The sequence below is a fragment of the Sciurus carolinensis genome, chromosome 8 (genome assembly GCF_902686445.1).
Source record: "Sciurus carolinensis chromosome 8, mSciCar1.2, whole genome shotgun sequence".
Classification (NCBI taxonomy): Eukaryota; Metazoa; Chordata; class Mammalia; order Rodentia; family Sciuridae; genus Sciurus; species Sciurus carolinensis.
The window spans coordinates 8491112-8517141 of record NC_062220.1 but is presented as its reverse complement, the minus strand read 5'-3'; the positions used below and the strand labels follow the sequence as shown (position 1 = coordinate 8517141).

Genomic DNA, 26030 nt, shown 5'->3' with positions numbered 1-26030 from the left:
AAAAAAGGAGGAAATTCTGTCAGCAGAACATGGGCGAACCTGGAGAGCATTATGTTCAGGGAAATAAACTAGGCACCACATACAAAGGCCACACAATCTCTCTTACATGTGGAATTTCGAAAAGCTGAATTCAAAGAAGAGTTCAGTGGTGGTTATCAGAGACTGGGGTGGTGCGATAGGGAGATGTTGGGCAAATGACACAAAATTCCAGTTCGATAAGAGGAATAAGTAAAAGAGATGGATTGTTCAATGTGGTGACAATTGTTGAAAACAGTACTACACTTTGAAAATCACCAAGAGTACATTAACTTGCTTGATTAATCCATTCTATATGTACAACATATTTCAAAAGGCCATTTTGCACAAGAGAGAGATACAATTTTTTTAATCAATTAAAAATTAAGTCAAAAATCTAAAAAGATATTAAGGACCCTACAGGATATACAAAGTAGAAAAATAGAATAGATTTTAAGGTAGGAATTAATGAACTAGAGATCAAACATTTGATAAGATTGCAAAGTTGGTTCTTTGAAAAATCTAATAAAATGAATGAACTTCTAACTAGCCTGGTCAGACAAAAGGGATAAAGAATAATAGAAATGAGAAAAAACAGCACAAATACAACTATTGACCGATATATTTGCATAATAAGATTTAATGGACAAATTAATTTAAAAACAATGTCTAAATGGATACAATAGATACATAAGAATATAAACATATAAATGGATATAAGAATAATTTTAAAACAAAGCTATTAAATTACATAAGTCTCAGACAGTGTACCAAATAATTGAAACTTTATTCAGTCCCCCAACCATTCTTTGAGGCCTTGTTAATTTGATACCAAAAATAATAATAGTCCAACAAAGGAAAATCACAGGCCAATGCTATTCACAAACACAGTAGCAACAGTCCTAAATAAATAGCAAAATGAATCCAACAATATTCTTGTATGTGTATGATTAATCACACCAAGGATGAGTTTTAAAAACATACTATCATCAGAAAAATCTAGAAATGCTAAAAGGAGAAAAAAGTTCCAATAAGAGCAGACCAAGCCTTGAACAAGATTCACTATCAATTCATATTTTTAAAAATCTCAGCAGATGATGAATGGAAGTGAACTCCCTTAAACATGAAGATGAACTATTTTTTAACTGGCAGCAACATCGCAGCTTAATGACTAAACATTAAAAGAATTTTCCTTAAGATTAAGAAGTACATAAAGACCCTCGTGGACAAATGAGTTTAGCAATGCACGGTGCATCTGAGTCACTGCATTTGGACAGGAAAGAAAATCTGAATGGATAGATGTTGGGAAGGAAGAAGCAAACTGTCAGTGAAAGAATTTAAAGAAACAAAAATAATCAAAGAAACAGCAGCTTGCAGTTCCAACCCATCACTGCGGTATTAGAATTAATCAATTTAAGCCCAGGAACCGTGGTACCAAGAAACCAACCAGGTTTCCCAGGATACAGCAGTGCCAGTGATCCCAGCAGGAGCCCACATGGAGGGCACCTGGAGTGAGTTGGCCCGCTTCACTCTTTAAGACTGCTCAGAGTTGCAAAGTCCCATCAAATCTGTCACTCTAGTTATTCAAATTAATAAAATCTAATTCACTTGAATAGGATTCAAACTGATTTGATTCAACTGTATCAAATTCTGCTCAGTGGAATTAGTCCTTGATTGAAATCTATTAAGTTCAATTCAATAAAATAAAATTTAAATATTTTTGCAGTGAAATTAATTTTTAATTAATTAACATTTCGGTTCAGGTCCATTTTAGTCTGAACTTCACTTCTACAATTCTAAATTTGGCCCACACTCAAATCAACAGAATATAGGAAAATCCAGCCTAATTCTGAAAGGTACAACCTGAAACTAATCAACCGCATTTATTTCTATTCATCCCTAATCAGATGAGTTTCGTGACATTCAATCACAGAAAGATAAAACGTTCGCCTTAACTATGAAATTGGTTGTTTATATTAGAAATTCAAAATTATGAATTTTTCCCAACCTCACATCACTGTCTGCAAGACAAACTCCACAGGACTTTTGGGATTCATTTTTTATTTGGTTTTATATGAACATAGGACAACACAGAATTAGGCGGCTGGGCAATGAACCTAATGAGTTGATTTCTCAAGAGTTAGAGGCGGTTTGAGATGAATGTCTTTTGTATCTAAGAGAATGTCAAGATGTGTCATTTTTCATTTTCTTTTAAAAATCCTTAATTTAAATAGTAAAAAACAAGCATTTGGACTCAGGATCATAATTATGAAATTGCAAAAGGAAAAAGAAAACAATGATTATATTATTCAGAGGAAAGCTGAGAATGAAAGGGAGGTGTTTCTGTAGTAAGCCCCCTGCCGCCTCTTCACATCATACCTACTAGACAGGGTCCCGGTAGGTAGCCCAGTGGGACCAGGCACCTGGGCCGGTTCTCTAGGGATGCTCTCAAGTGTGCAAGGAGCTGACACACTCACTGTCCTTTCCTCAGGGCAGCATGTGAGAGCCCTGTCTGACGATGAGGATCAGTTCTGAAGGTTTCCTTTGAGATTCTTTTTCCATTGGTCTTCTGTAAATCAGGGGGTTTATATTGTGTATGGGTCTCCAGTGGGGCGTAGGCACACTGGAAACTTCCCTTACTCCTATTTCATCGATGAGTTTGAAGAGATACACAACAGAAGCGGTGTCTGGTGGCTTCACCTCCCAGGTCTCACCTCATGCTGCCGTTGGAATCCTGAGGTGTGGGCTCCATGGTCCAGTTCTTAGAAGTGATTGTACTGAGGCCGTTCCGTGGGAAGCCGTCCATGACTAGCAGGATCAGGCTTGGTGGAGCCACTGGTTACAGAGGTCTGACTCTCAGGGACTGGCAGTCATGGGAGACTGTTTCGGAGAGCCGGGGTGGGTGACTGTGCAGAAGTGTCTCACGCTGGAGCAAGTGCTAATTCTGGGACGACTCGCTAAAGCAGATGGCTTCACTACCTCGACCCATGCTGTTCCTCACAGAACGAGCTCTTCCTGGTCCCCCTTTACCTGTGCTCCTCCCAGTCCCCTTTGTAAATAAAGGGAAGGTGGGCTTCTCCATTTTGTTAGAGGCCAGATCTTGGCATGGCTCAATCCGACACGCCCCCTTCCATTTGAAAAGATGATTGGCTCTTGTGTTTATTTAATTAAATGGGTTTCTTGGTGATTAATCAATAGCCAGCACTGTCCTCCAACAGAAACCCTTTCCTTCATCCACACTGGACAGGGTAGAGTCCCCCTTTACCCCATTCCACCAGTGAAAGGGGAGAGGCCATCTCTGTAAGTCAGAGAACTCCGGGACCATTGGCTCAGCCCCTCTTCCAATAAGGGGCCAGAGGGAGCTTCACCTTGGGCTTTAGGTCCTTAGATCCCTGACTATGCGCATCCCACCGTGAAGGAACAGGGACTCCCAGCCTACTGGTTCATCCGAATGGTAGCCATCAAGTGGTCTGGAGGACCACTTCTGGAGAAGCCGCAGCAGTTTGAAATTTTCCCTCTGTTCCAGCCAGGCTGGAGTTTATCCCCGGCCTTCTTCTCTGGGAAGGCTTTCACAGGTGTCAGGATGTTCTGCGCATCCCGTCTGCACGTGCCCACTAAGGTGCTCTTTGCTTAGCAAGCATATCGTCGCCCCTCACACCTCGAGGTGAGTGGCTGCAATCCGGTCACAGTGGGCAGCCAAAGCGCACGGATGACACGGAACAAGAGCGATGGACGCAGCAGGGCACGGGGAAAGGGAAGGGTGGAGGGAGCAGGAGAGGACCAGAGCCACCTGGGGGACCCTGCGTGAGATCATGGTGCTCTGTTGATCGCAACGAGCTACATGTCTATACGCCATAACAACATCAGTTTGTAAACTTCCAAAATACACAATGACCTTTATTAAGTAGGGAGTCCTGCATCATAGTAGACTTGGGGCATCCAGGATGTTCCCAAGAGCCCAGCCAGAGGTGATCTGCAAAGGAGCCGTCCACAGGGGCCCTGAGCACCCAGCACGAATCGTACTTGGGTTTGCTCTGCTAAAAAGGCCCCTGTGATTCTCTGATGGAGTTTGCAGTTAAACTGTTAACAGGAGATATGATAAAACTAGTTTCATCAAGCTAAATAATTGCTTCTAAGTTTTCATTTTGGAAACTCTAAACCCTTGCGGTATTGTTTTTAGTATCTTGTAGAGGTAGGTAATGGACCTGAGTAAGTGTCGCAGTGAGGTCCAGGGTCTCAGGCTAGAGTGTACCAGCCTCACAGTCACTTACGTGGCCTCTTAAGGTACTTGCATAGCCTGGAAGTTCCAAAGCACACATTCCGAAAAGCACGGGTATGAACGGTATTTCCAAGAGGTCTTCCTGCCTTTGGAAAATAAGAGCCATCCATTGATGTCCTTAAGTCTTGGAAAACAAGACTTTTTTCCTTTTCCCTTTCTCAGTTTAATCATCCAGATCCTAATAAACCCTTCACCGTAATAAAGCTTGATCTTGAGTCCAAACAGTGTAGTGATCAGATTAATTCAATCCATATTTGGCTATTTTAATTCAATATGCCCCATCCTGATACTTTAGCTTCTGGTTATTAGAATGTGGTTCATCATTATCTCATTTCATCATACTGATTGCAACTATCTCATATTGTTAACTAAGATCTTCACGCTAAAGTCGAAAAACTTCTTGAACTCTTGGACAATTAAATTAGCTCTTTTCTCGTCACTGCTTATTCTTAACTTTCAAAGTCTTTCCATCTTTATTGCTTTAACTGCTTTTCCCCAAAGTCCATTAATAGATTTGCAGAGCAACATAGTACTTCATTAGCACAGCACTGGAGTAAGGCAATTGTTTGCTCAAAGCAATTCCAACCATTTCCTCCTGAATGTAAAATATTAATAAATAATGCTAATTAATGAAATTCATAATTTATTTTAGTTATAGTGATTTAACCAAATAATCCAGTGCTAATAACAAATGGTACAATTTGCGTTTTCCCTGGAATATTTCATATTGGCTTTTTCCCATTCACGGCAGATATGAAAACAGTTCAGTTGTGTGGTCTTGTGCTGTACCTGACTGGTTTTCATGAGAAGAACAAAAATTCTGCATCACTCTAACTGGGAGCATTAGTTATATAAGGACTAAAGTATGATGATTTGAGAGAAGGCAGGGGTGGGAGAAGAAGCTGAGAAACCGGACCACTCTTATCCAATCACTAGCATGTCACCTGTTCACCACGAACGGAGGAAATGTCATTGCAGATCTTCCCCCTGGTGTCCAGTAAGAGCCCATGCCTATGGTGAACTGAGGGTCTGCGGTGCAATTTAGTGCAGAGCCTGGATCCTGTGCATGCTAGGTGCTCCTGCTGAGCACACACTGCTCAGACAGCTTCACGGGGGACCTTTCTCTCCAGGGCTTCTGGGTGCTTCCTGAATTGGCTGTCTCTCATCTCCATTTGCCATAGTCTCATCTGAAACGGATGCTGATTGTCCTTTTGTCCCTTGGACTGACACTGCTCTGATTTTTACAAAGAATACAGATTGATGCAAGCTTCTTTGGTTCATGCAAATCACCATCACTGGCTATAAGGTGTTTTTTGCCAATAGCAAACTGTTTCAGTAGCACAGGGGCAAATGCAAATTGTACCCTTGGTGGTTAGCACTGGCTAATTTGGTTAAATCACTATAACTAAAATTAATTTTTAATTTGCTGTATATTTTGTATTCAGGAAGAGGAGAATGGTTCAATTTACTTGGAGCGAAGAACCGCCTTACTCCAGTGCTGTGCTAATGAAGTGCTGCTTGTTGCTTTACAACGTATTATATACCTGTTAATTGGCTTTGAAGAAAAGCAGTTTAAAGCAATAAAAATGGAAGAACTTTAAAAGACAAAAATAAGAAGTGATGAGAAAAGAAACGTTTTAGGTGACTTCTATCACTCAGTGGAAGGAAGTTGAGCGAGACACTGAGATATATGTTCTTCCATTGAGTATTAAGGTGCAGTCAGGACATAGGAGGTGCCTGCCAGTTAACCCATTAACTCCAGTTTTACCTGTGTCTGGTCTGTTTCCTGCCTTCTTCTGAGCTTGGTAGTGTCCACCAGTTTGCAACAACACAATGATATTAACCAAACTTTCCTTTGGAATAAAGTATTTATAGTTAGATCAACCTGGAAAGATACAACAAGCCAGGTGTAGTGGCACACACCTGTTATCCCAGCAACTCAGGAAGCTAGGCAGGAGGATCGCAAGTTCAAAGACAGCCTCAGAAACTTAGGCCCTGAGCAACTTAATGAGACCCTCTCCTAAGACAAAAAAGAAAAAGAAAAAGGGCTGGGGATGTAGCTCAGTGGATAAGTGCCCCTGGGTTCAATCTGATAACCAACCTGGTGGTGTCCCTATGTCGCGGGGTCCAGTTGTGGTCTGGTAGGCCTCATGAGCCTTCTTCCAGGTCACCCTGGCCTTTCACCTTTGTCCTTGTCCTGCAAGAGGGTCAGAGGTGGGATCAACACAAGCCTGGAGCAGCTCAGGGAACAAAGGACCCAGACACCTCTGGGGATGGCTCACACTGGAAGTTGCCATCAATGGTGGTTTTCAAGCCTTCATTTTTGAAACTCTGGATTGTATCGAAAGAAAGAAATCAAGAGTGTATTATTGGTCATGTTTCAACACTGGGAAGCATCAAAAACTGGATGCTTTACCCTTTTCCCTGATGGAGAAGGGAGAAGCAAAATAACTTTAATGTGGGAAGCAAACACAGCTCCCAAGTGCTGGGAAAGACCCAGCTGGGCAGCAAACACGGGTTCAGAGTGGACCTTATCTCAGAGAGCTGGCTCTTTCTCTCTCTCTGGAATGGAATATTGAAATTGCCCTTTACTGTTTACCAGATCAAGTCCAATAATCTTTTGAATTCTGAAAAGGATCATTCCAAGGAAAAAGAGTCAGTTTTCCCAATTAAGTGAAATCTGGAAGTTTCTCTGTAGTAAGAGAATACCTGAACAATGCCTTTCTAGGGTGAGAACATTAACTATTTCATCACATGGAGCATGAACCGTATTCCCATTCCATTTTCAGTGACTTTAAATCACCCACATTTTAACAAACTTGCTCTTCAAAACTGCTGGGATCCCGGAGAAGGTACCACAGCAGTTTTTACGTAATTCCATCATGATCCATCCTTACTCTAGTGTGTTACTTGTTTAGATGTTATGATGGTTCAAGTGAGAATTCACGAGTGCAGGACTTTCCACATCTTTCTTCTGGGCACTTACGACACAAGTGTGCACTTAGCATCCAGACAGGAATGTGAGTTAGCATACTGGAATTCCACCCCAGAGGCCGGGAGATGTCAGTGGAACTTCCTCTTAGCCTCGCTGGCCAGCACCACCTCCACTGGAGTCCGTCCATCCCCAGCTTCCTCTGAGAGTGATCTGATCTCCACATAAGGCTTCAGGGTTCATCCATGTTATGCCATATTGCCGGATTTCCTACTTTTTGAGAATATTACTATATCGGAAGAAAATAATAAGACAGCAGTAGAGATAGGAAGAGAAAATAAATAAAATCCCATTGTGTGCACACACATGTATTGCCTGATTCCACTTATAGCAGGTAGCTAGAATAGTCAGAACATGGGCACAAAGAGTGGAATGGTCGTCCCAGGAGCTGGGGAGAGAGGGAAAGGAGCCATTGCTAACCAACAGGCACAGGGCCCTCAGTTCCCCAGGGTGGGTGGGTTCTGGAGTCTGTTGGACCATGCCATGCCTGTAACAATACTGAATTGCACACTTAGTAAGTTGGTCAGGGGAGAAATTCCAGGCTAAGTGCATGGAATAAAATAAAATAAAATAAAATTGAAACAAAAACACCCTCTGCTCTCTGGGTCTTCCTGATCTCCCTCTGTTCCTTTCTCAGCTGCCTCCCTCTGGGCTTTTCTTCCCCCGTTCACTGGCAACTCCCCTCAACAAAGTCTCCATGGCCTCCAAGCTGCACATTAGAAGAATTTTATACTCTCCTCTCCTCTTCATGGGTTTTACTATGAACTCTGGCAATGCTGGCCACTCTACCCTTTTGGAAGTCCTTCTTTCCTTTTCCCCCACTTCCCCTCTCTGCCTTCTTCCTGGAACTCCCTGTGGTCATCTCCCTCTGGGTCCATTTTGAAGGCCATTGTGATCTTAAAGATTCCAACTGTATCTCTGCCACTTCCAGTATTTTCTGGTTTGCCCTGATGGTTCCCGAAACAGGATTTTCAGCTCAGAAAATGCTCCTGAGATTCAGACATGAACAACCAATTGTTTTACGCATCAAGCTCATCATCTTTTTCCAACAGTCCCTAAACTCCTGACCTCCTTCCCTATCCCCTGCCCTTCATCACCCAGGCCAGAAGCCAGGACTAATCCACAGCACCTTCTGCTCCCATTCTGTCCCACCCCAATCTGCCAGCCCAGATACACCACCCAAATCTCTTCCTATTTATTTCTTTCTCTCCTTTTCTACTACTATTTTATTATTTCTCTTCTGTATTAACAAGTGAGCAATCACATCTGGCCTCCCTAACTCTGTCCCACAGAAATTCATCTCTTCCCTTACTTTTGATTTTTTAAAATCCAACTTGACGGTGATAATTCTCTGCTACAAATCCTTTAACGGTTTCCCATTGTTTATTTTTAATTTATTTTTATTGTAAATAAATGGGATACATCTTGTTTCTCTGTTTGTACATGAAGTAGAGGCATACCATTTGTGTAATCATACATTAACCTAGGGTAATAGTTTTTTATTCATTCTGTTATTTTTTTTCTTCCCCCCACCCCAACCCCTCTTTTCCCTCTATACAGTCCCTCCTTCCTCCATTCTTGCCCCCCTCCCACCCCCCATTATGTATCATCATCAGCTTATCAGTGAGATCATTCGTCCTTTGGTTTTTTGAGATTGGCTTATCTCACTTAGCATGATATTCTCCAATTTCATCCATGTGCCTGCAAATGCTATAATTTTATTATTTTTTATGACTGAGTAATATTCCATTGTGTATATATGTATGTGTGTGTGTATATATATATATTACAGTTTCTTTATCCATTCATCAATTGAAGAGTATCTAGGTTGGTTCCACAATCTGGCTATCATGAATTGAGCAGCTATGAACATTGATGTGGCTGTATCTCTGTAGTATGCTGATTTTAAGTCCTTTGGGTATAGACCAAGGAGAGGGATAGCTGGGTCAAATGGTGGGTCCATTCCGAGCTTTCTGAGGAACCTCCACACTGCTTTCCAGAGTGGCTGCACTAATTTACAACCCCACCAGCAACGTATGAGTGTACCTTTCTCCCCACATCCTCTCCAACACCTATTGTTGCTTGTATTCTTGATAATCGCCATTCTAATTGGGGTGAGATGGAATCTTAGGGTAGTTTTGATTTGCATTTCTCTTATTACTAAAGATGGTGAACATTTTTTCATATATCTGTTGATTGCTTGTAGATCTTCTTCTGTGAAGTGTCTGTTCATTTCTTTAGCCCATTTGTTGATTGGATTATTTGTATTCTTGGTGTAGAGTTTTTTGAGTTGTTTATATATTCTGGAAATTAGTGCTCTATCTGAAGTATGAGTGGCAAAGATTTTCTCCCACTCTGTAGGCTCTCTCTTCACATTGCTGAGAGCTGAGAGAAAGCTTTTTAGTTTGATTCTGTCCCAGTTATTGATTCTTGCTTTTATTTCTTGTGCTATGGGAGTCCTGTTAAGGAAGTCTGATCCTAAGCCGACATGTTGAAGATTTAGACCTATTTTTTCTTCTATAAGATGCAGGGTCTCTGATCTGATTCCAAGGTCCTTGATCCATTTTGAGTTGATTTTTGTGCAGGGTGAGAGATAGGGCTTTAGTTTCATTCTGTTGCATATGGATTTCCAGTTTTCCCAGCACCATTTGTTGAAGAGGCTATCTTTTCTCCATTGCATATTTTTGGCCCCTTTGTCTAGAATAAGAAAATTGTATTGATTTGGATTTGTGTCTGTGTTCTCTATTCTGTACCATTGATCTACCTGTCTATTTTGGTGCCAATACCATGCCGTTTTTGTTACTATTGCTTTGTAGTATAGTTGAAGGTCTGGTATTGTGATATCCCCTGCTTCACTCTTCCTGCTAAGGGTTGCTTTAGCTATTTTGGGTTTCTTATTCTTCCAGATGAATTTCATGATTGCTTGCTCTATTTCTGTAAGGTACGTCATGGAATTTTAATTGGAATTGCATTGAATCTGTATATCACTTTTGGTAGTATGGCCATTTTGACAATATTAATTCTGCCTATCCAAGAACATGGGAGATCTTTCCATCTTCTAAGGTTTTCTTTAATTTCTTTCTTTAGTGTTCTGTAGTTCTCATTGTAGAGGTCTTTCACCTCTTTTGTGAGATTGATTCCCAAGCATTTTATTTTTTTTGAAGCTAATGTGAATGGGGTAGTTTTCCTAACTTCTCTTTCTGAAGATTCATCACTTATGTATAAAAATGCATTGGATTTATGAGCATTGATCTTGTAACCTGCTACTTTACTGAATTCACTTATGAGTTCTAAAAGTTTTCTGGTGGAATTTCCCAGTTCCTCTGAATATATAATCATATCATCAGCAAATAGGGATAGTTTGAGTTCTTCTTTTCTTATTCGTATTCCTTTAATTTCCTTGGTCTGTCTAATTGCTCTGGCTAAAGTTTCAAGGACAATGTTGAATAGAAGTGGTGAAAGAGGGCATCCCTGCCTTGTTCCAGATTTTAGGGGGAATGCTTTCAGTTTTTCACCATTTAGAATGATATTGGCCATAGGCTTAGCATAGATGGCCTTTACAATGTTAAGGAATGTTCCCACTATCCCTATTTTTTCTCATGTTTTGAGCATGAAGGGGTGCTGTGTTTTATCAAATGCTTCTTCTGCATCTATTGCAACAATCATGTGATTCTTGACTTTAAGTCTGTTGATATGGTGAATTACATTTATTGATTTTCTGAATGTTGAACCAAACTTGCAACCCTGGGATAAAACCCACTTGATCGTGGTGCACTATCTTTTTAATATATTTTTGTATGTAATTTGCTAAGATTTTGTTGAGAATTTTTGCATCGTTGTTCATTAAGGATATTGGTCTGAAATTTTTTTCCCCTGATGTGTCTCTGTCTGGTGTAGGTATCAGGGTGAGATTGGCTTCATAGAATGAGTTTGGCAGGGTTCCCTCCTCTTCTATTTCATGAAATACTTGGAGAAGTATTGGATTGAGCTCTTCTTTAAAGGTTTTGTAGAACTCGGCTGAGAACCCATCTGGTCCCGGACTTTTATTTGTTAGTAGGTTTTTGATGACTTCTTCTATTTCATAACTTGAAATTGATCTATTTAAATTGTGTATGTCCTCCTGGTTCAGTTTAAGTAATTCATATGTCTCTAGAAACCTGTTGATGTCTTGGAGATTTTCTATTTTGTTGGAGTATAGATTTTCAAAATAGCTTCTAATTATGTTTTGTATTTCAATCGTGTCTGTTGTGATATTTCCTTGTTCATTTCGAATTTTAGTAATTTTTCTCTCTCCTTCTTTGTTAGTGTGGCTAAGGGTTTATCAATTTTGTTTATTTTTTCAAAGAACCAACTATTTATTTTGTCAATTTTTTTGATTGTTTCTTTTGTTTCAATTTTGTTGGTTTCAACTCTGATTTTAACTATTTCCTGTCTTCTACTACTTTTGGTGTTGCTCTGTTCTTTTTCTAGGGCTGTGAGCTGTAGTGCTAGGTTGTTTATTTGTTGATTTTTTTTCTTCTATTATTGAATGCAGACAATGAAATAAATTTTCCTCTAAGTACTGCTTTCATAGTGTCCCCAAGATTTTGATATGATGTTTCTTTGTTCTCATTTACCTCTAAGAATTTTTTAATATCCTTCCTGATGTCTTCTGTTAGCCATTCATCATACAGTAGCGTATTATTTAATCTCCAGGTGTTGGAGTAGTTTCTGGTTTTTACTCTGTCATTTATTTCTAATTTCAATCCACTATGATCTGATAGAATACAAGGTAGTGTCTCTATCTTCTTGTATTTGCTAACAGTAGCTTTGTGGTATAAAATATGGTCTATTTTAGAGAAGGATCCATGTGCTGCTGAGAAGAAAGTGTATTCGTTCTTTGTTGGATGGTATATTCTATATATGTCTGTTAAGTCTAAATTATTGATTGTGTTATTGAGATCTATGGTTTATTTGTTTAATTTTTGTTTGGAGGATCTTTCCAGGGGTGAGAGAGGTGTGTTAAAATCACCTAGTATTAATGTGTTGTGGTCTATTTGATTTCTGGAATTGAGAAGGATTTGTTTGATGTATATGGATGAGCCACTGTTTGGGGCATAGATATTTATGATTGTATGTCTTGCTGACTTATGCTTCCCTTAAGTAGTATGAAATGTCCTTCTTTATCCCTTCTGACTAACTTTGGCTTGAAGTCCACATTATCTGAAATGAGGATGGATGGTTCTTTTTTGTGTTCATGTGCATGGTATGTTTTTCCCCATCCTTTCACCTTTAGTCTATGGGTATCTCTTTCTATGAGATGAGTCTCTTGCAGGCAGCAAATTGTTGGATCTTTCTTTTTAATCCAATATGCCAGTCTATGTCTTCTGATTGATGAGTTCAGGCCATGAACATTCAGGGTTATTATTGAGATATGATTGATATTCCCAGTCATTTGGCTCTTTCTTTTTTTTTTTTTTTTTTTGACACGACTTGGTTTTCTCCTTAATTTGGTTGTTCCTTTAGGATAGTTCCTCTCTTTGCTGATTTACATCGCTGTTTTTCATCTCTTCCTCATGGAATATTTTGCTGAGAATGTTCTATAATGCCAGTTTTCTTTTTGTAAATTTTTTTAGCTTTTGTTTATCATGGAAGGATTTTATTTCGTCGTCAAATCTGAAGATAAGTTTTGCTGGGTATAAGCTTCTTGGTTGGCATCCATTTTCTTTCAGGGCTTGATAAATGTTGTTCCAGGCCCTTCTAGTTTTAGGGTCTAAATTGAAAAATCTGCTGATATTCTTATTGGTTTCCCCCTGAATGTAATTTGATTCTTTTCTCTCATATCCTTTAAAATTCTGTCTTTATTTTGTATGTTAGGTATTTTCATTATAATGGTGTGGGTCTGTTGTACTTTTGTGTATTTGGAGTCCTATAAGCCCCTTGTACTTGATTTTCCATTTCATTCTTCAGATTTGGGAAATTTTCTGATATTATTTCATTGAATAGATTGTTCATTCCTTTGGTTTCTCTAAGCCTTCCTCAATCCCAATAATTCTTAAATTTAGCCTTTTCATGATATCCCATAATTCTTGTAGATTCTGTTCATGATTTCTTACCATCTTCTCTGTTTGGTCAACTTTGTTTTCAAGATTAAATATTTTGTCTTCAATATCTGAGGTTCTGTCTTCCAGGTGTTCTATCCTATTGGTTATGCTTTCTATGGAGTTCTTAATTTGGTTTATTGTTTCCTTCATTTCAAGGATTCTTGTTTGGTTTTTTTTCAATATCTCTAACTCTTTATTGAAATGATCTTTTGCTTCCTGTATTTGCTCTTTTAACTGTCGATTGGTGCGATCATTCAGTGCCTGCATTTGCTCTTTCATCATCATTCAATGCATACATTTGCTCTTTCATCTCATCATTTGCTTCCCTGATCGTTTTAATTATGTACATTCTGAACTCCCTTTCTGACATTTCTTCTGCCATGCTGTCATTGTATTTTATTGCTATATCATCTAGGTTTGTTTGGGACATTTTCTTCCCTTGTTTTCTCATATTGCTCAGGTATCTACCCTCTAGTAGTGAAACTCTGGGATATTGCAGATTTCCTCTATTGACTAATATTGTCTCTGTAGATTTCCAATAACTCATCTCCTAGCCTTCAGTAGTCTGAAGTCTTGGAGGAACTTGATAATGTGGTGCTCCACTAGGAAGCTGCCCCTGTAGGGGTGGTGGCCTTCAGGTGGGGTATATTCCCTGTCAGTGGGCAGAGGCGCCTCCACTTGTTAACTGATGGTCAGCCAAAGGGGAACTAGACTGCAGACTGGGGTATGTCTGCTCTGGGCCTATGTCTCTGGTTCTACTGCCCTGGTGGGAAAGCCTCACCCAGCGGGGAAGACTCATGCAGTGGGGATGTTTCGCTGGGCAACTCTCCTCCAAGAAGTTCCCTTTGGTCTGAACTACCACCTGGACTGGGAAGCCCTCCTCTGAGATGTTCCCAGAGGTCCTGACCTACTGCCTGAGCTGGGGAGCCTGGCCCTGCAGGGACTCCATTGCTGAGGGGCTCTCCTCTGCTACATTCCCTGGGGACCGGAGCTACTGCCTGGGCCTGGGACCCTCAGTCTGCGTAGAAGTCTCTCGCTGTGCGGCCCTCCTCTGCAATGTTCCTGATTGACTGGGTTCTCAGCTGAAGCAAGGGAGTCTCATTGGGCGACTCTACTCCATGAAGTTCCCTGCGTTTCAGGACTACGGTCCCATCCGGGGAGCCCGCCCAGTAGGAGAGACTCAGCCGGTGGCTCTGAGTTGGTCCCAAGTCTCTCAATACCTCCTCTTCTTGACTCCTGGGTCTTGTCACAGGTCCTCTAGCCTCCTGTAGGTGTCTCAGGAAGGGAGCTGCCCTTCCAATGATGATGGCCACGCTCTCGGGAATAATTCAAAATGCCTGCACCAGCCTACAAAGAATCCTCTGGCTACCTCCGCCATGCAGGCGGGTTGGCTCACCCGCCAGCTCCTCCGCGACAGCAACCAACCAGTGATGGCACCCATCCTCAGTGCAGGTGTCAGGTGGGGTCACTCAGTGATGGCATCTGTCTGTCTTCGACCTGGTGGTTGGGCTGGTTGGCTGCCCGCTGCCTAGTTCTGCAAGGCAGGTGGGTTGGGTGCCCACCTGCTACCTCTGAGATGCAGGTGACCTGACTCACCTGCCAGCTCACTCCGCAACTGTGACCCTCCCATTGTTTTGAGTGCAAAGTTCAAACTATTTAAAAAGGGGGAGAAATAGGCCTTAAAAAGGTAGAATAAACCAGTGCGGTATAACCTCTCCCTGGACAGAGTTGGTGCTGTGGCTGCGGCCTGGGCCCGTTTGCTGTCTGGTACTATCTGCTGCCCTCCCTCAGCGTCTCCCACCCCAATGCACGTGCCCCTGTCACATTCTGCACAGAGCACTCTCCCCTCTGTCTTCTAACTCCCGGCTTCCTCTGCACAGACCCCTTACCCCTCCTACATCCTTGCTCATCTGGGTAATGCCTATGCGGCCTTCGAGACTCAGCGTGTGGTGTGCCTCCTCTGGGGCAGCTTCCTTCATGACCTCCCTTCCTCCCCCTTCCATGTTCAGAATGCTCGTTAAACTGTATTCCCAGTCTGCATCTTTTCCCTCCATGGTTTGGCCAGGTTACTGATGTTTGGCCATGACGGAAACCCAGAGGATGTTTGAGATTTGATGAGTGAATGAACACAATGTTCCGGGCCAGGCTATCTGGGCAATGGCCAAACAGACTCCATTTACCCTGAGCCCACGTGCCTTGTAAACATGCTTCTCCCATGGGAACCCCCGCCTCTGTGCCCTCTCAGAGAATGATTATCAGCCGTTAGCAACCATTCTTTAACTTGTACTCAGCTAGGGTCGTTTTGACCCACTTCCCCTTCTGCTTATGATTTTAGATCTCATGATGTTTGTTTGTGGTTTTGAATCACAGCAGCAGCCACTTACAATTAATGTGGTTTTGGACTACAAAGGTGGACTCTAGCCCTTGGAGGGGTCGAGGAGTGTGGACTTGCAGTCTGCCCTTGTCCTGCCAGCGTCGGACCCACTGACTGATGAATAAAGATGGTTCTGTCTCCTGTTTCAAGATCCACTCGGTGATTTATTACAATCTCACCATAACAAATGAGTGAATATTAGACCAAATAATGAAGGAAAGTAATAGGGGTTGGTTCCAGAACCCCCGCAGACACCAAAATCTGCACATGCTCAATAAAATAGGCAATATTTGCACACAACCTATGCATGTGCCTCCTCCTGTGTATTTCAAAAACACCTCTAGATCACTTTTAAGATCAACTATTATACAAATGCTATGTAAATAATTTGTAATACTATATTGTTTCAGGAATAATGACAAGAAAAAAGTCTAGACTTGTTTAATACAATTTTTTTAAAAAGTTCTATATTAGATTCACAGTTTGTTGATTGTGAGGATAAGGAACCTGAGGATGCAAAGGACGGATTGTACAGAGAGAGCTATTCAGTGTGTCTCCCCCTCATACCCACTACTAGTCAGACTTTTGGTTTGGGGGCTAATTGGTTGAAAGGTTAAAAGAATTGCCTGAACTTTCTAGACTTGAGTTCCTTCAAGCAGAAAATTAAGAAGCCACCCAGGGGCGGAGGCACACACCTGTAATCCCATTGGCTGGGGAGGTTAAGGCAGTAGGAATGTGAGTTCAAAGCCAGCCTCAGCAAGTTAGGAGGCCCTAAGCAACTCAGTGAGACCCTGTTTCCAAATAAAATATTATTTTTTAAGTGTTGGGGGATGTGGCTCACTGGTTAAGTACCTCTGGGTTCAATAATATGTGGTGCTAAAAAATGAAAAAGAAAAAAGAAAAGAAAGAAAATTAAGAGGCTTAGAAAAAGTGCCAGTTCATATTGCCACTAAGACTCCTCCGTTTAACGGACGATCTGTGCACAGAAGAGTAAGAGGGCTATTAAGTCAGTTGTGTATCCCAGATGCCTCCAAGGTAGACTGGCCTCAGCTGGGCTTCTGACTTACAAACACACTCCTGTTATAGAAAGTGGGACCAGAATGTTTCTTCCAAGGATATATCCATGGCAAAGCAGGAGCTTGCGACTCCCTGGAATTCTTTCTATGGAACGCGCTTTCCAGGGGGTCGCGCAGGCCCAGGAGGGCCGCGCTCAGCACGTCTGACCAGGCCTGTTTCTCATCGCGCCTCCCCTCTTTTGCAGATGGAAGTCCCTACACGTGGTGGGTCGGCAAAGCCAATGAGAAGCACTACTACTGGGGGGGCTCCGAGCCCGGGATCCAGAAGTGCGCCTGCGGCATCGAGCGCAACTGCACGGACCCCAAGTACTACTGCAACTGCGACGCCGACTACAAGCAGTGGTGAGTGAGCGGCCCACCGCGGAGCCACCGTCAGGAGAATCAGGGAGCGTTGGAAAGTGCTCAGATAGTAGGGTCACAGAGGGAAGGGTTTGGAGCGGCTGCTGCTGACAAATGTCAGGATGGTTCTGGAAAATATAAAAGCAGAAAGAGGTCAGCGCGACAAGGATATGCATTTAGAAACAGACTGTCACGTAATTGATGTGTTCATATTTTATTCAGAGAAGAAAATAATGAGCCATGTTGTCGGTGGTGATTTGCATTATAAAATGGGCTGTGCGACAAAACAAGGCCGGCCAGGCTGGGGCGGGAAGCTCAGGGGCCTGCACTGGGAGCTGGAAACCGTCTGCTCCCCAAGTGTGCTAGGGTAACTGGACCAAGAAAACAGAAAACCAAGAAGGGTGATGTAAAAATAAATAAATAAAAGGAGAAAACGGCCTTTACTCTTGTCTCCAACAAGAGCTTGCCGGGAGCCTTTCCCACCACACCTTGAATTGTTTAGAACCCTGATACAAATCAGTTCCGGGAAATCTATTTGGGGTGGCTTTCAGCCCTCTGGCTTGGTCCTGCTTCACAGGGAATGGCTGAACTGTGTCAATCATGGGTAAAGATAAAATCAGCTGTCATGCTCTGTAAAAATGGAGAACCCAGAAGGTCAGGTGCCGACTGTAAGCCAGGGCCCTCCCCTCGGGCCTACTTCCTGCAGCCTAGAGGGTCTGGCACTCTGTCCAGCTCAGCATGTGGTGCAGAGCAGAGCCCTGAACCCCCTCAGGCCACCAGCCACACCTGTGGACTTACCCCATGTTCAGGGGCAACTTACAGGACCAGTTCTTTCTACTAGTTACCCAAAAGTAATCCTGAGGGGCTGGGGTGTGGCTCAGTAGTCCAGAGCACCCCTAGTATGTGTGAGGCCCTGGCTTCCATCCTCAGCACCACATAAAAGTAGAATAAAAGTATTAAAAAAAAGAAAAAAGAGTCAACGCCATACAAATTGCCTCCCATGTATCCTGACAATGTAAAGCTGCTGATTTTCAGGTAGGACATCTGTTTACTTCCCAAGACCTCTATTTTTTTTAGTGACTGAAACATATTACAAAAACTCCTTATTGCAGTGGCTTAGGATCTATGTGTGTGTGTGTAAAATATTTGTAAATAGCTTTCACAATACTTTAATTGTTGTTTTTTTTTGTAAAAAGATCACGGTACTCAGGTTTTAATTGTATTTGTTGGGAAGTTCTACCTACACGTGTGCACACTCACACACTCCCGGAAGATTGGAAGTCAGGGGAACGGAAGGGCAGTGGCTCTGGGTTAGTCTATTATTCATTCAGTCAGTCATTCTTCCAATCAGTCATTTATTTATTTATTTATTTATTTATTTATTTATTTTTTGCGGTACTGGGGCTCGAACCCAGGGCCTCGTGCTTGCAACAATCAGTCATTTATTTAGCAAACATTGATGGAACACCTGTGTTCCAGGAAGTCTTCCAGGCACGGGGCATAAAACAGTGACTGGCATGATCAGGAATACCTGCCCGACTCATGTTCCTCTTGTCATTTTTCACCAGTTGCCTGTTATTAAGCAAGCCTGACAGGCAGTCTCTGGATCAGAGAGATCAGAGAGTCTGTCTATTCCACTCTGGTTCCCTGGCCCTTCAGGGCCTGACGCTGGGCAGCCTCCCTAACTGGGAGAAGTGGCAGCGCTGCCCCAGTGGGTTCCTCATTCAGAGGACAGAGACCCCTTCCATGGTTCACCCCCCTTGTCCTGCCTCAGAGGACCATCGAAGGGGCAGGAGCAGGAAAATACAGTGCATGCACCCCAGCATCATGCTCAGTGCCAGGGATACAAAGATGGGACTTGATGATCATGACTGTGAAAGAAGAGAGCCCACCATGAGATGCCCGGAGATGGAGTGGAGGCAAGTCCAGGGGCAGACTGAGGACTGGTATTGTGAGAAGGTAGCTGAAGAGGTCAGCCCTGGAGAGCTCAAGTGTGGGGCACCAACCCAACACTGTCTAAATCCAGAAGGCTCCATTTGCTGATGGACAGGGAAAGAACGTAGACTTCAGAGAAGTGAACTTTCCTCTGAAGCATGTGACTGAATCCAGGTCACAGAGCCAAAGACTTGCCAGGGACAGATGTCCTGCACCAGCCTGATGCACACACACCCTCCCTGGCAAGCTTGGGATGCAGCTTCTGTGCTTCACAGTTGCTCAGGGACTCTGTCACCACGGGGTTCTTGTTCCCTCCTGACTGAGCAGCAGCTGAGACACCCTCACCCCTTTTCTTCTGTAGAGTGTGTCTGGCATCTTATAACATAGGCACTGTATTTTAGGCAAATCGAATGTGTAATGAACATGTTTATAGTAAGTAGTTATTAAAATGTTCTTCACTAGTCAGCACAAGTTATTAAAATGTTCTTCACTAGTCAGCACAAGAAAGAAATTCTGGAGATGTCATACTGGTCCTTGAATACAATAGGCTCTGGCAAATGGTCCCTCCACATGGCTGCTTTAAATACTTGAGATGAATGGGGTTGCTTCTAGAAGCATCTTGCAAAGTGCTCAGTGTCTGTGGAGAGAACTTAGCTTGAGGAAGGGAGACTTCTTGTGGAAATCCTCCACCTGGAGGAGAGGATTTTAATGTCTCTCAAACTTAGATTTGTTGTCTGCATAAAAAAAATAATAAATCTTGGTTGGCATACTTTTGTGGGAATTAAATAGAATCTAGAAGGTGAAGCATTCTATAAATCGTATAGCATGAGACACACAGTCACTTGTAGTCCTAATTCTGCAGTTCTAATGCAATCCTTGATGATTTCAAATGCACCTTAAGACATGAAACCCAACTGGGGGAAGTGGGTCCCTTCATGCTCTTGTCCTGCTGTCAGCAGACCTCAGGTAGACTTCCACTCCTCCTGGTGGATGTGGTGGTATAGGGCTTTGTAGAGAAACTCAGAGATCAGCAATTATCCAGGGAAGCTTCATGCAGGTCCCCCGCCCCACCATCCCTCAGAAGGAGCTGGAGAGCCGGGCCATTCTGCAGAATCCACCAAGGCCCCACTTGCCTCCAGTCAGGCAAGGAGGATGGCAGCCTTGTTAGGGGGGAAGTAGGGCCTCCTGGGATCTGGGAGTCTATCCATCCAGACAGGAAGGCAGGCAGGGCCCCTTCTGGGAGCTGACTTCCTGCAGCCTACTCATCCGGGGAGAAGCACCATCAGGCAGCCCAGAGTCCACTCCGTGATCCCTACTGAGGAGGGGAGACACGGAAGTCAGGGAGAGGAGGCACCAAGCCAGCACCCAGGCAAAATCCACACTGCAAACCAGGCTGGCGACAGGAGTGTGCAAGAATGGTCCTGTAGAATCCTACGCCCTCAGACTGCACCCAGGAAGCAAGAGTGTTACTTCTTCCAATATCTTCCCTCAGTCACACAGAATCATTTCATCAGCGGGGATGAGACCAAAATGAGTGTCACGAACACCCTGCCATTTCCTCTCTGGGTCACCTGTCTCAGGACGTTTGACCACTGCAAGCGTGATCAGCAAAAGAGAGTTAGATAACACATCTCAAGTCACACGAAGTCCTTGCTAAAGGGCTACCACAAGTGCAGGATGTGATAGTTTTATTATTAGTGGAATGTTGGACAGAGCCCTCGCTAAAATCAGTACAAATTTTCTTAATTATAGATGCACCAATGTGGGGGCTCAGAAAATTTTTATTGTCCAAAAATTACATTGGAAGTTAACAAAAAGAAAACTAACAACACACTGGTGCCCACCCCTGGCTGAGAAGACGGTCAAGGAAGATTCCCCCCATCCTGTTGTCTTTCTTTTGAACAAGTGGTGCATTTAATGTTTTAACTCACAAATAACTATTTGTAAGTTTTAAATTTAAGTCTTAAACCATAGACCACATGTTACATGTTCTGTACTTAAAGAAGTCTAACACTCAGATCTCACATTTATTCTTATTTACCAGAGTAAAACACATAAACGTAGAGCCAGGCTAAACAAGATTGTAGCTCGGAGCTTGAGGGAGCGCACCACCAAGCTGCAGCAGCCTGTGCACGCTGAAACCCTCCCAGTAATTGCCTGATTATCTATGCTGGGAGAAGTTTTGCACAGTTATTTCTGAGATTGAATGTGATTTAGCATTTATGATTTCCTATTCATAGCAATAGTCAACATTCCCACCTACGGTGCCAGCATCCTAATTAAGGGGCCCATCCCAGCTACGCACCCACCACTGGGTAATGCCTGGTCTCGTAGCCCAACTCAATGAGCTAGATCATCACGTCTGAAATTAGCAATTCCAAAATGGAATTATCAGTGGAGGAATCCGCTCGCCGCTGGAGTACACTTCTCGCATTGTGCTTCTCTCCTTGTAGAATTTCCAGATCGCCGTGTCCTGGCCAGGATGAGCTCCCGCACCATGGGGATCAGGTGGGAAGCCGCTAGCTGGGGCTTTGTGTCGCCCGCCCTCCGTCAGCAGCTCCCCGTCCTGTGGGGAAGGCCAGTCAGGTGCACACCAGCACGGCTCCATTCCACTGCCTCTGAATGGAATCCGCTTGGCTGTGGGGCTTTTCCTCCTGGGTCAGAAATGACTCACGATCAGCCCTTACACAGGAGTTTACCAGAGAATTCCTGGAATGTTTCAAAGTCACTGCTGACTGATTGTTAAGTACCTTGAATCTTTTAAAAAGTAATCATTGACCGTTTTTCCTTGTTGATGAATGATCCCATCTCATCAGCTTAGAGACATTTTTCCATGAAGTTTGCAGAGTACCTTTTACTCAGAGTGAAGTATTTATATATGCAGTATCACCATGTTGATCAAATAATACCAGTGGGCATTCATGGAGTGTTAGATGCCAGGCATGTTCCAGGTGCTTAAATGTAGCATCATTTAAACTTCACATCAACTCCAGATGAAGGTACTATTTTATCCCAGATGAGAAAATTAAGCCCCAAAGAGGTTGATTTAGTCCCCAAGCACACAGCCAACAAGTAGTGGGGCAGAGATTTGAACTCCAGAATCATGGCTTAGATATTATAAAACAAGACATAAGTTCTGCATGCATTTTTAGCATGTGCACTATACATGGCAGATTTTCCCACTTTTTATGTGATTAAACAGAAATAAGAAAATTCACCATTAGCCATTTTCATTGCACAATTCAATGATCTGCGTACCTTCATTTCCTCGGGCTCCATGTCCACCATTCAGTCCCAGAGCCCCTCTCATATGGCAAGGCTGCAGCTCACAGCCTGTCAGTCACCAGCTCCCTGGACCTGTCCCCCAGCCCCTGGTGACCACCACTCTGCTCTCTGCTCTGTGAGTTTTGACTATTTCAGGGACCTGCTAGGAATGCACTTGTTCAGTACCTGTCTTCTTATGGCAGACTAGTTTCACCCCACGTAATGTCCTCAGGAGTCACTGGCATTGTGCCCGTGTCAGAACGTCCTTCCTGCTTCAGGATGGAATGACATTCCCCCGCTGGACAGACACACTTGCACGTTCCTCCTCCTGTCTGTTGACACTGGGTGGTGTCCACTGTGTGAAGACGGCTGCTGTGAATGTGGGTGGGTCACTCCTTTTGTAGTTTCCACTTTCACAAATGTCCTTTGTGCTCCTGATTTAGTTTTTACAAATCCCTTGTTAATTTTACACTCAAAATATTCTTTATGATAAGTAGGCTGAAATTACTTTCCAGCTTAAGCACTGAGCCACATCCCCAGTTTTTGCTAAGATACTTCAGGCCTTGCTAAGTTGCTGTGGCTGGCCTCAAACTTGAGATGCTCCTGCCTCAGCCTCCCAAGTCACTGGGATTATAGGCATGTGCCACCACACCCAGCTCAAATTATTTCCCAAATGTAACCTGGTCTTGAGTCCTAGTTCAGTGGCTTGCTAGCTAGTGACCTAGAGCAGGTTTTAAAGAACTCCTCTGGACTCCTTCCGTGGCGAAGCTGAGACATTCCCGTAAATGACCGTGAAGCCACGCACAGAAGTTTTGATCTCCGTAGGACTCATGCTGTTTGCACTTGGGGATCCTGCATGGGGTGGCCGTTGCTCTGCAGCCTGGCTCATGCTCACTGGTCTTCCCCACCCACGTCAGGGAGATTGGACCAGGACCACTGACAGCAGCTATGAGTGGCAGTCAGTGGCGCTGGATGGACCGAGCAGTAGGTGATGGTTAAATGCACATCCACGCACACACATGTGTGTAGGATACTAAAAGGAACAGTTTAATGTGTGCTTCCCTGTTTGGTGCATAAACGGAGATCCCTTTCAGTAGGGTGAAGGCCAGCTTTGTTAAGTTTTGTCAAGGAGGAAGAGGAGGGGAAAGGAAACTCTTCATTTTGACCCTTCAGCCCCAAAGCATGTGTCCATGCCCAGCAGGGCTGGAGGTTCTCGGGAGGGGTGCACAGTCCACATTTCACTTCTTGGCTTCCTCTTATCCACCCTAGAGTTGCATCTCAATACAAGATTCCTGGAAGTCCCCAGAGCTAAGCTCCTTTGGAAGGGCACCTACTTTTCACTATGTTGTCAGGGCTCAAAGCCTCAGGAGAGAGCTCTGGTCTCTTTCCTCAGGAATTCAACTTGGAATGTGAGTCAGGAGACCCCTGCCAGGCGCATCAGGCAGGATCCCTCCATGGCTCAGGCGTCAAAGCCCCACGACTGCCTATTTTCTGCAGTGCTGAGTGAAAAGAGCTGTTGGCAACGGGGATGGGGACGTGTCTCTCCTCTTTCCAGAAGCAGCATAAAAGTGATGTATTGTGTGTGTCTGAGGGACGTTCAGGTGCCAGCCTGGCTGGCGCAGCATAGAGCCCTCCTGACACCTCGTGGTTCGTATCACGACAGAAAGGTAATTGGGCACGGGAAGGGTGTCAGCAGAGTGTCAATACAGTCTGACCGCTGCCCCCAAAGAAGAGTGCTGACAGGAGGGAGAGAGATTAATCAGGTGTGAGCCTGTCCTGTCCAGAGAGGGCTGCGTCCCCAACACATGCAGCCTGCTAACAGGATGTTACGTAGCCATCCTGAGGGAGACGGAAGGTCCAGGAGAGCCACCTGAGGACACCCTCCGTTCCCTGCCGGTATTCTTCCTCGTAACAGGCTTTACCAACAGGCAGAGCTGTTATATTCTCTGAAAGAAAAGAAAAGAAAACTTGCATTCTCCCCAGAAATCAATCATGCAGAAGGATCACATTAAAAACATGCCGTTGGGTTAAGGAGAGCGTGTGGGAGCCTCTGGAAGCCTGGTGTCACTGCGGGTTGTGTGCAAGCAGCCCTCGGCGCTCCCGGGGTGTCCCAGGGAAGCTGAAGCTCCTTCCTCCTGAAGCCCCTCCTCCACCTTCCCACCAGGCCAGCTGCCGCCTGCTGTTCTTCCTCTGCCTGGAACCGAGATTCCCTAAGCACAAAACCCATTTCCTGCACCCGCAGCAGCGCAGCAGCCTTCGCTGACACTCCCTTCCCCAGACGCGGCCTCCCCAGCCTTCCACAGACACTGACCCCTGGGCCCATCGCCGTTCTTTCCATTCTAAATCCGAGTGATGGTGTTGCAGTGGCTTCCAAAACAACCTCCAGCCTTGAGACTCCCTCACGACCCAACTCTGTCTACACCTGTGGCTACTGGCTTCACCTTGGAATCACCAGGTTTCTGAGGTTTGTTGTATGTAGACAGGGTTGAAAACCACTGATTTAGAACCAGATTCAGAGGCATACAAGTAGAAAACTAAGTAAATGAGAGTACTTAAACAACATGAGTTTAACTTCCCACTTCTATAAAAGAAACCTCTTCCCCTGCCAGCTCTCTCTTCCCCTATTCTTCAGGTTTCACATTTTCAGAATACAACATGGCTTCTAGCGCTCCAGCCATCACATTCATATCCCAAATAAAAGATTGAGAAGAGAAGAAAAGAGGATGTGTTGCTCAGCTTCTTCGTTGCTATGACTGAAAAACCTGACAAGAACAATTTTAATGGAGGAAAAGTTTATTTAGGGACTCAAGGTTTCAGAGGTCTCAGTCCATAGATAGTCAGCTCCATTCCTCTGGGCTCAAAGTGAGGCAGAAGAACATCATGGTGGAAGAGTGTGGCAGAGGGAAATGGCTCACATGATGATCAGGAAGCACAGCAGCACAGCGAGAGAGACTCCACTCATCAGATACAGAATATATACCCCAAAGGCACGCCCCAGGGACCCACCTCCTCCAGCCACACCCCAGCCGCCTCCAGTTACCACGTGGTTAATTCCATCAAGGGAGCAATTCACTGATTGGGTTAAGGGTCTCATAACCCAATCATCTGAGCTCTAACTTTCTTGCATTGTCTCATATGTGAGCTTTTGGGGGACACCTCACATCCGAACCGTAACAGAGGACATGTCCCTTTTCTGTCTCTCAGAAATTGACCTTGGGATCACTTCCATTTATGTGTCATTGGCCGGAACTTTAATCAGATGACCACAACTAGCAGCAAGGACGGCAGGTTATGTGGCCTTCAACTGGGTGTGACTGGGCCTCACTAAAATTCAAGGTTTCTGTTACAAAAGAAGAAGGGGAACGTGAGGCTCAGGAGATGACCCACAGTCTGCCCCAAATATTGACTACCCTGAAGGCCCTGCCAGTGCCTCTCCACAGACCTTCCATAACTCCCTGTTCCCTCTAGCACAAAGCCCGGCCTCCTTCAGCTTCTCTTCAGCACTGTCATAGTTACTACCCTTAACTCGCACCTCCACAGGAAGTTCCTGGAAAGTCTGAACGGCCACGCTCTCTTAGAACGGCATCTCCCTGCCCCTGCTCGGCTCCGTCCTCCTTCACTCTGCCATTCTGAACACAGCCCCGTCCTCAGCCCCCTTCCGCCTGCACCCGCA

The 26030-nt window shown here is 44.0% G+C and overlaps 1 protein-coding gene across 2 annotated transcripts in view; it reads left to right on the top strand.

Moving 5' to 3' along the window:
• The window catches only part of Cntnap2 (contactin associated protein 2), a 1961892-nt gene that overhangs the window by 1522897 nt on the left and 412965 nt on the right, over positions 1–26030 (top strand). For both annotated transcript variants that reach the window (XM_047561468.1, XM_047561470.1), the window contains exon 14: positions 17005–17161. In XM_047561468.1, the coding sequence (XP_047417424.1) occupies positions 17005–17161 (157 nt within the window). The remainder of the gene's footprint in view (positions 1–17004; positions 17162–26030) is intronic.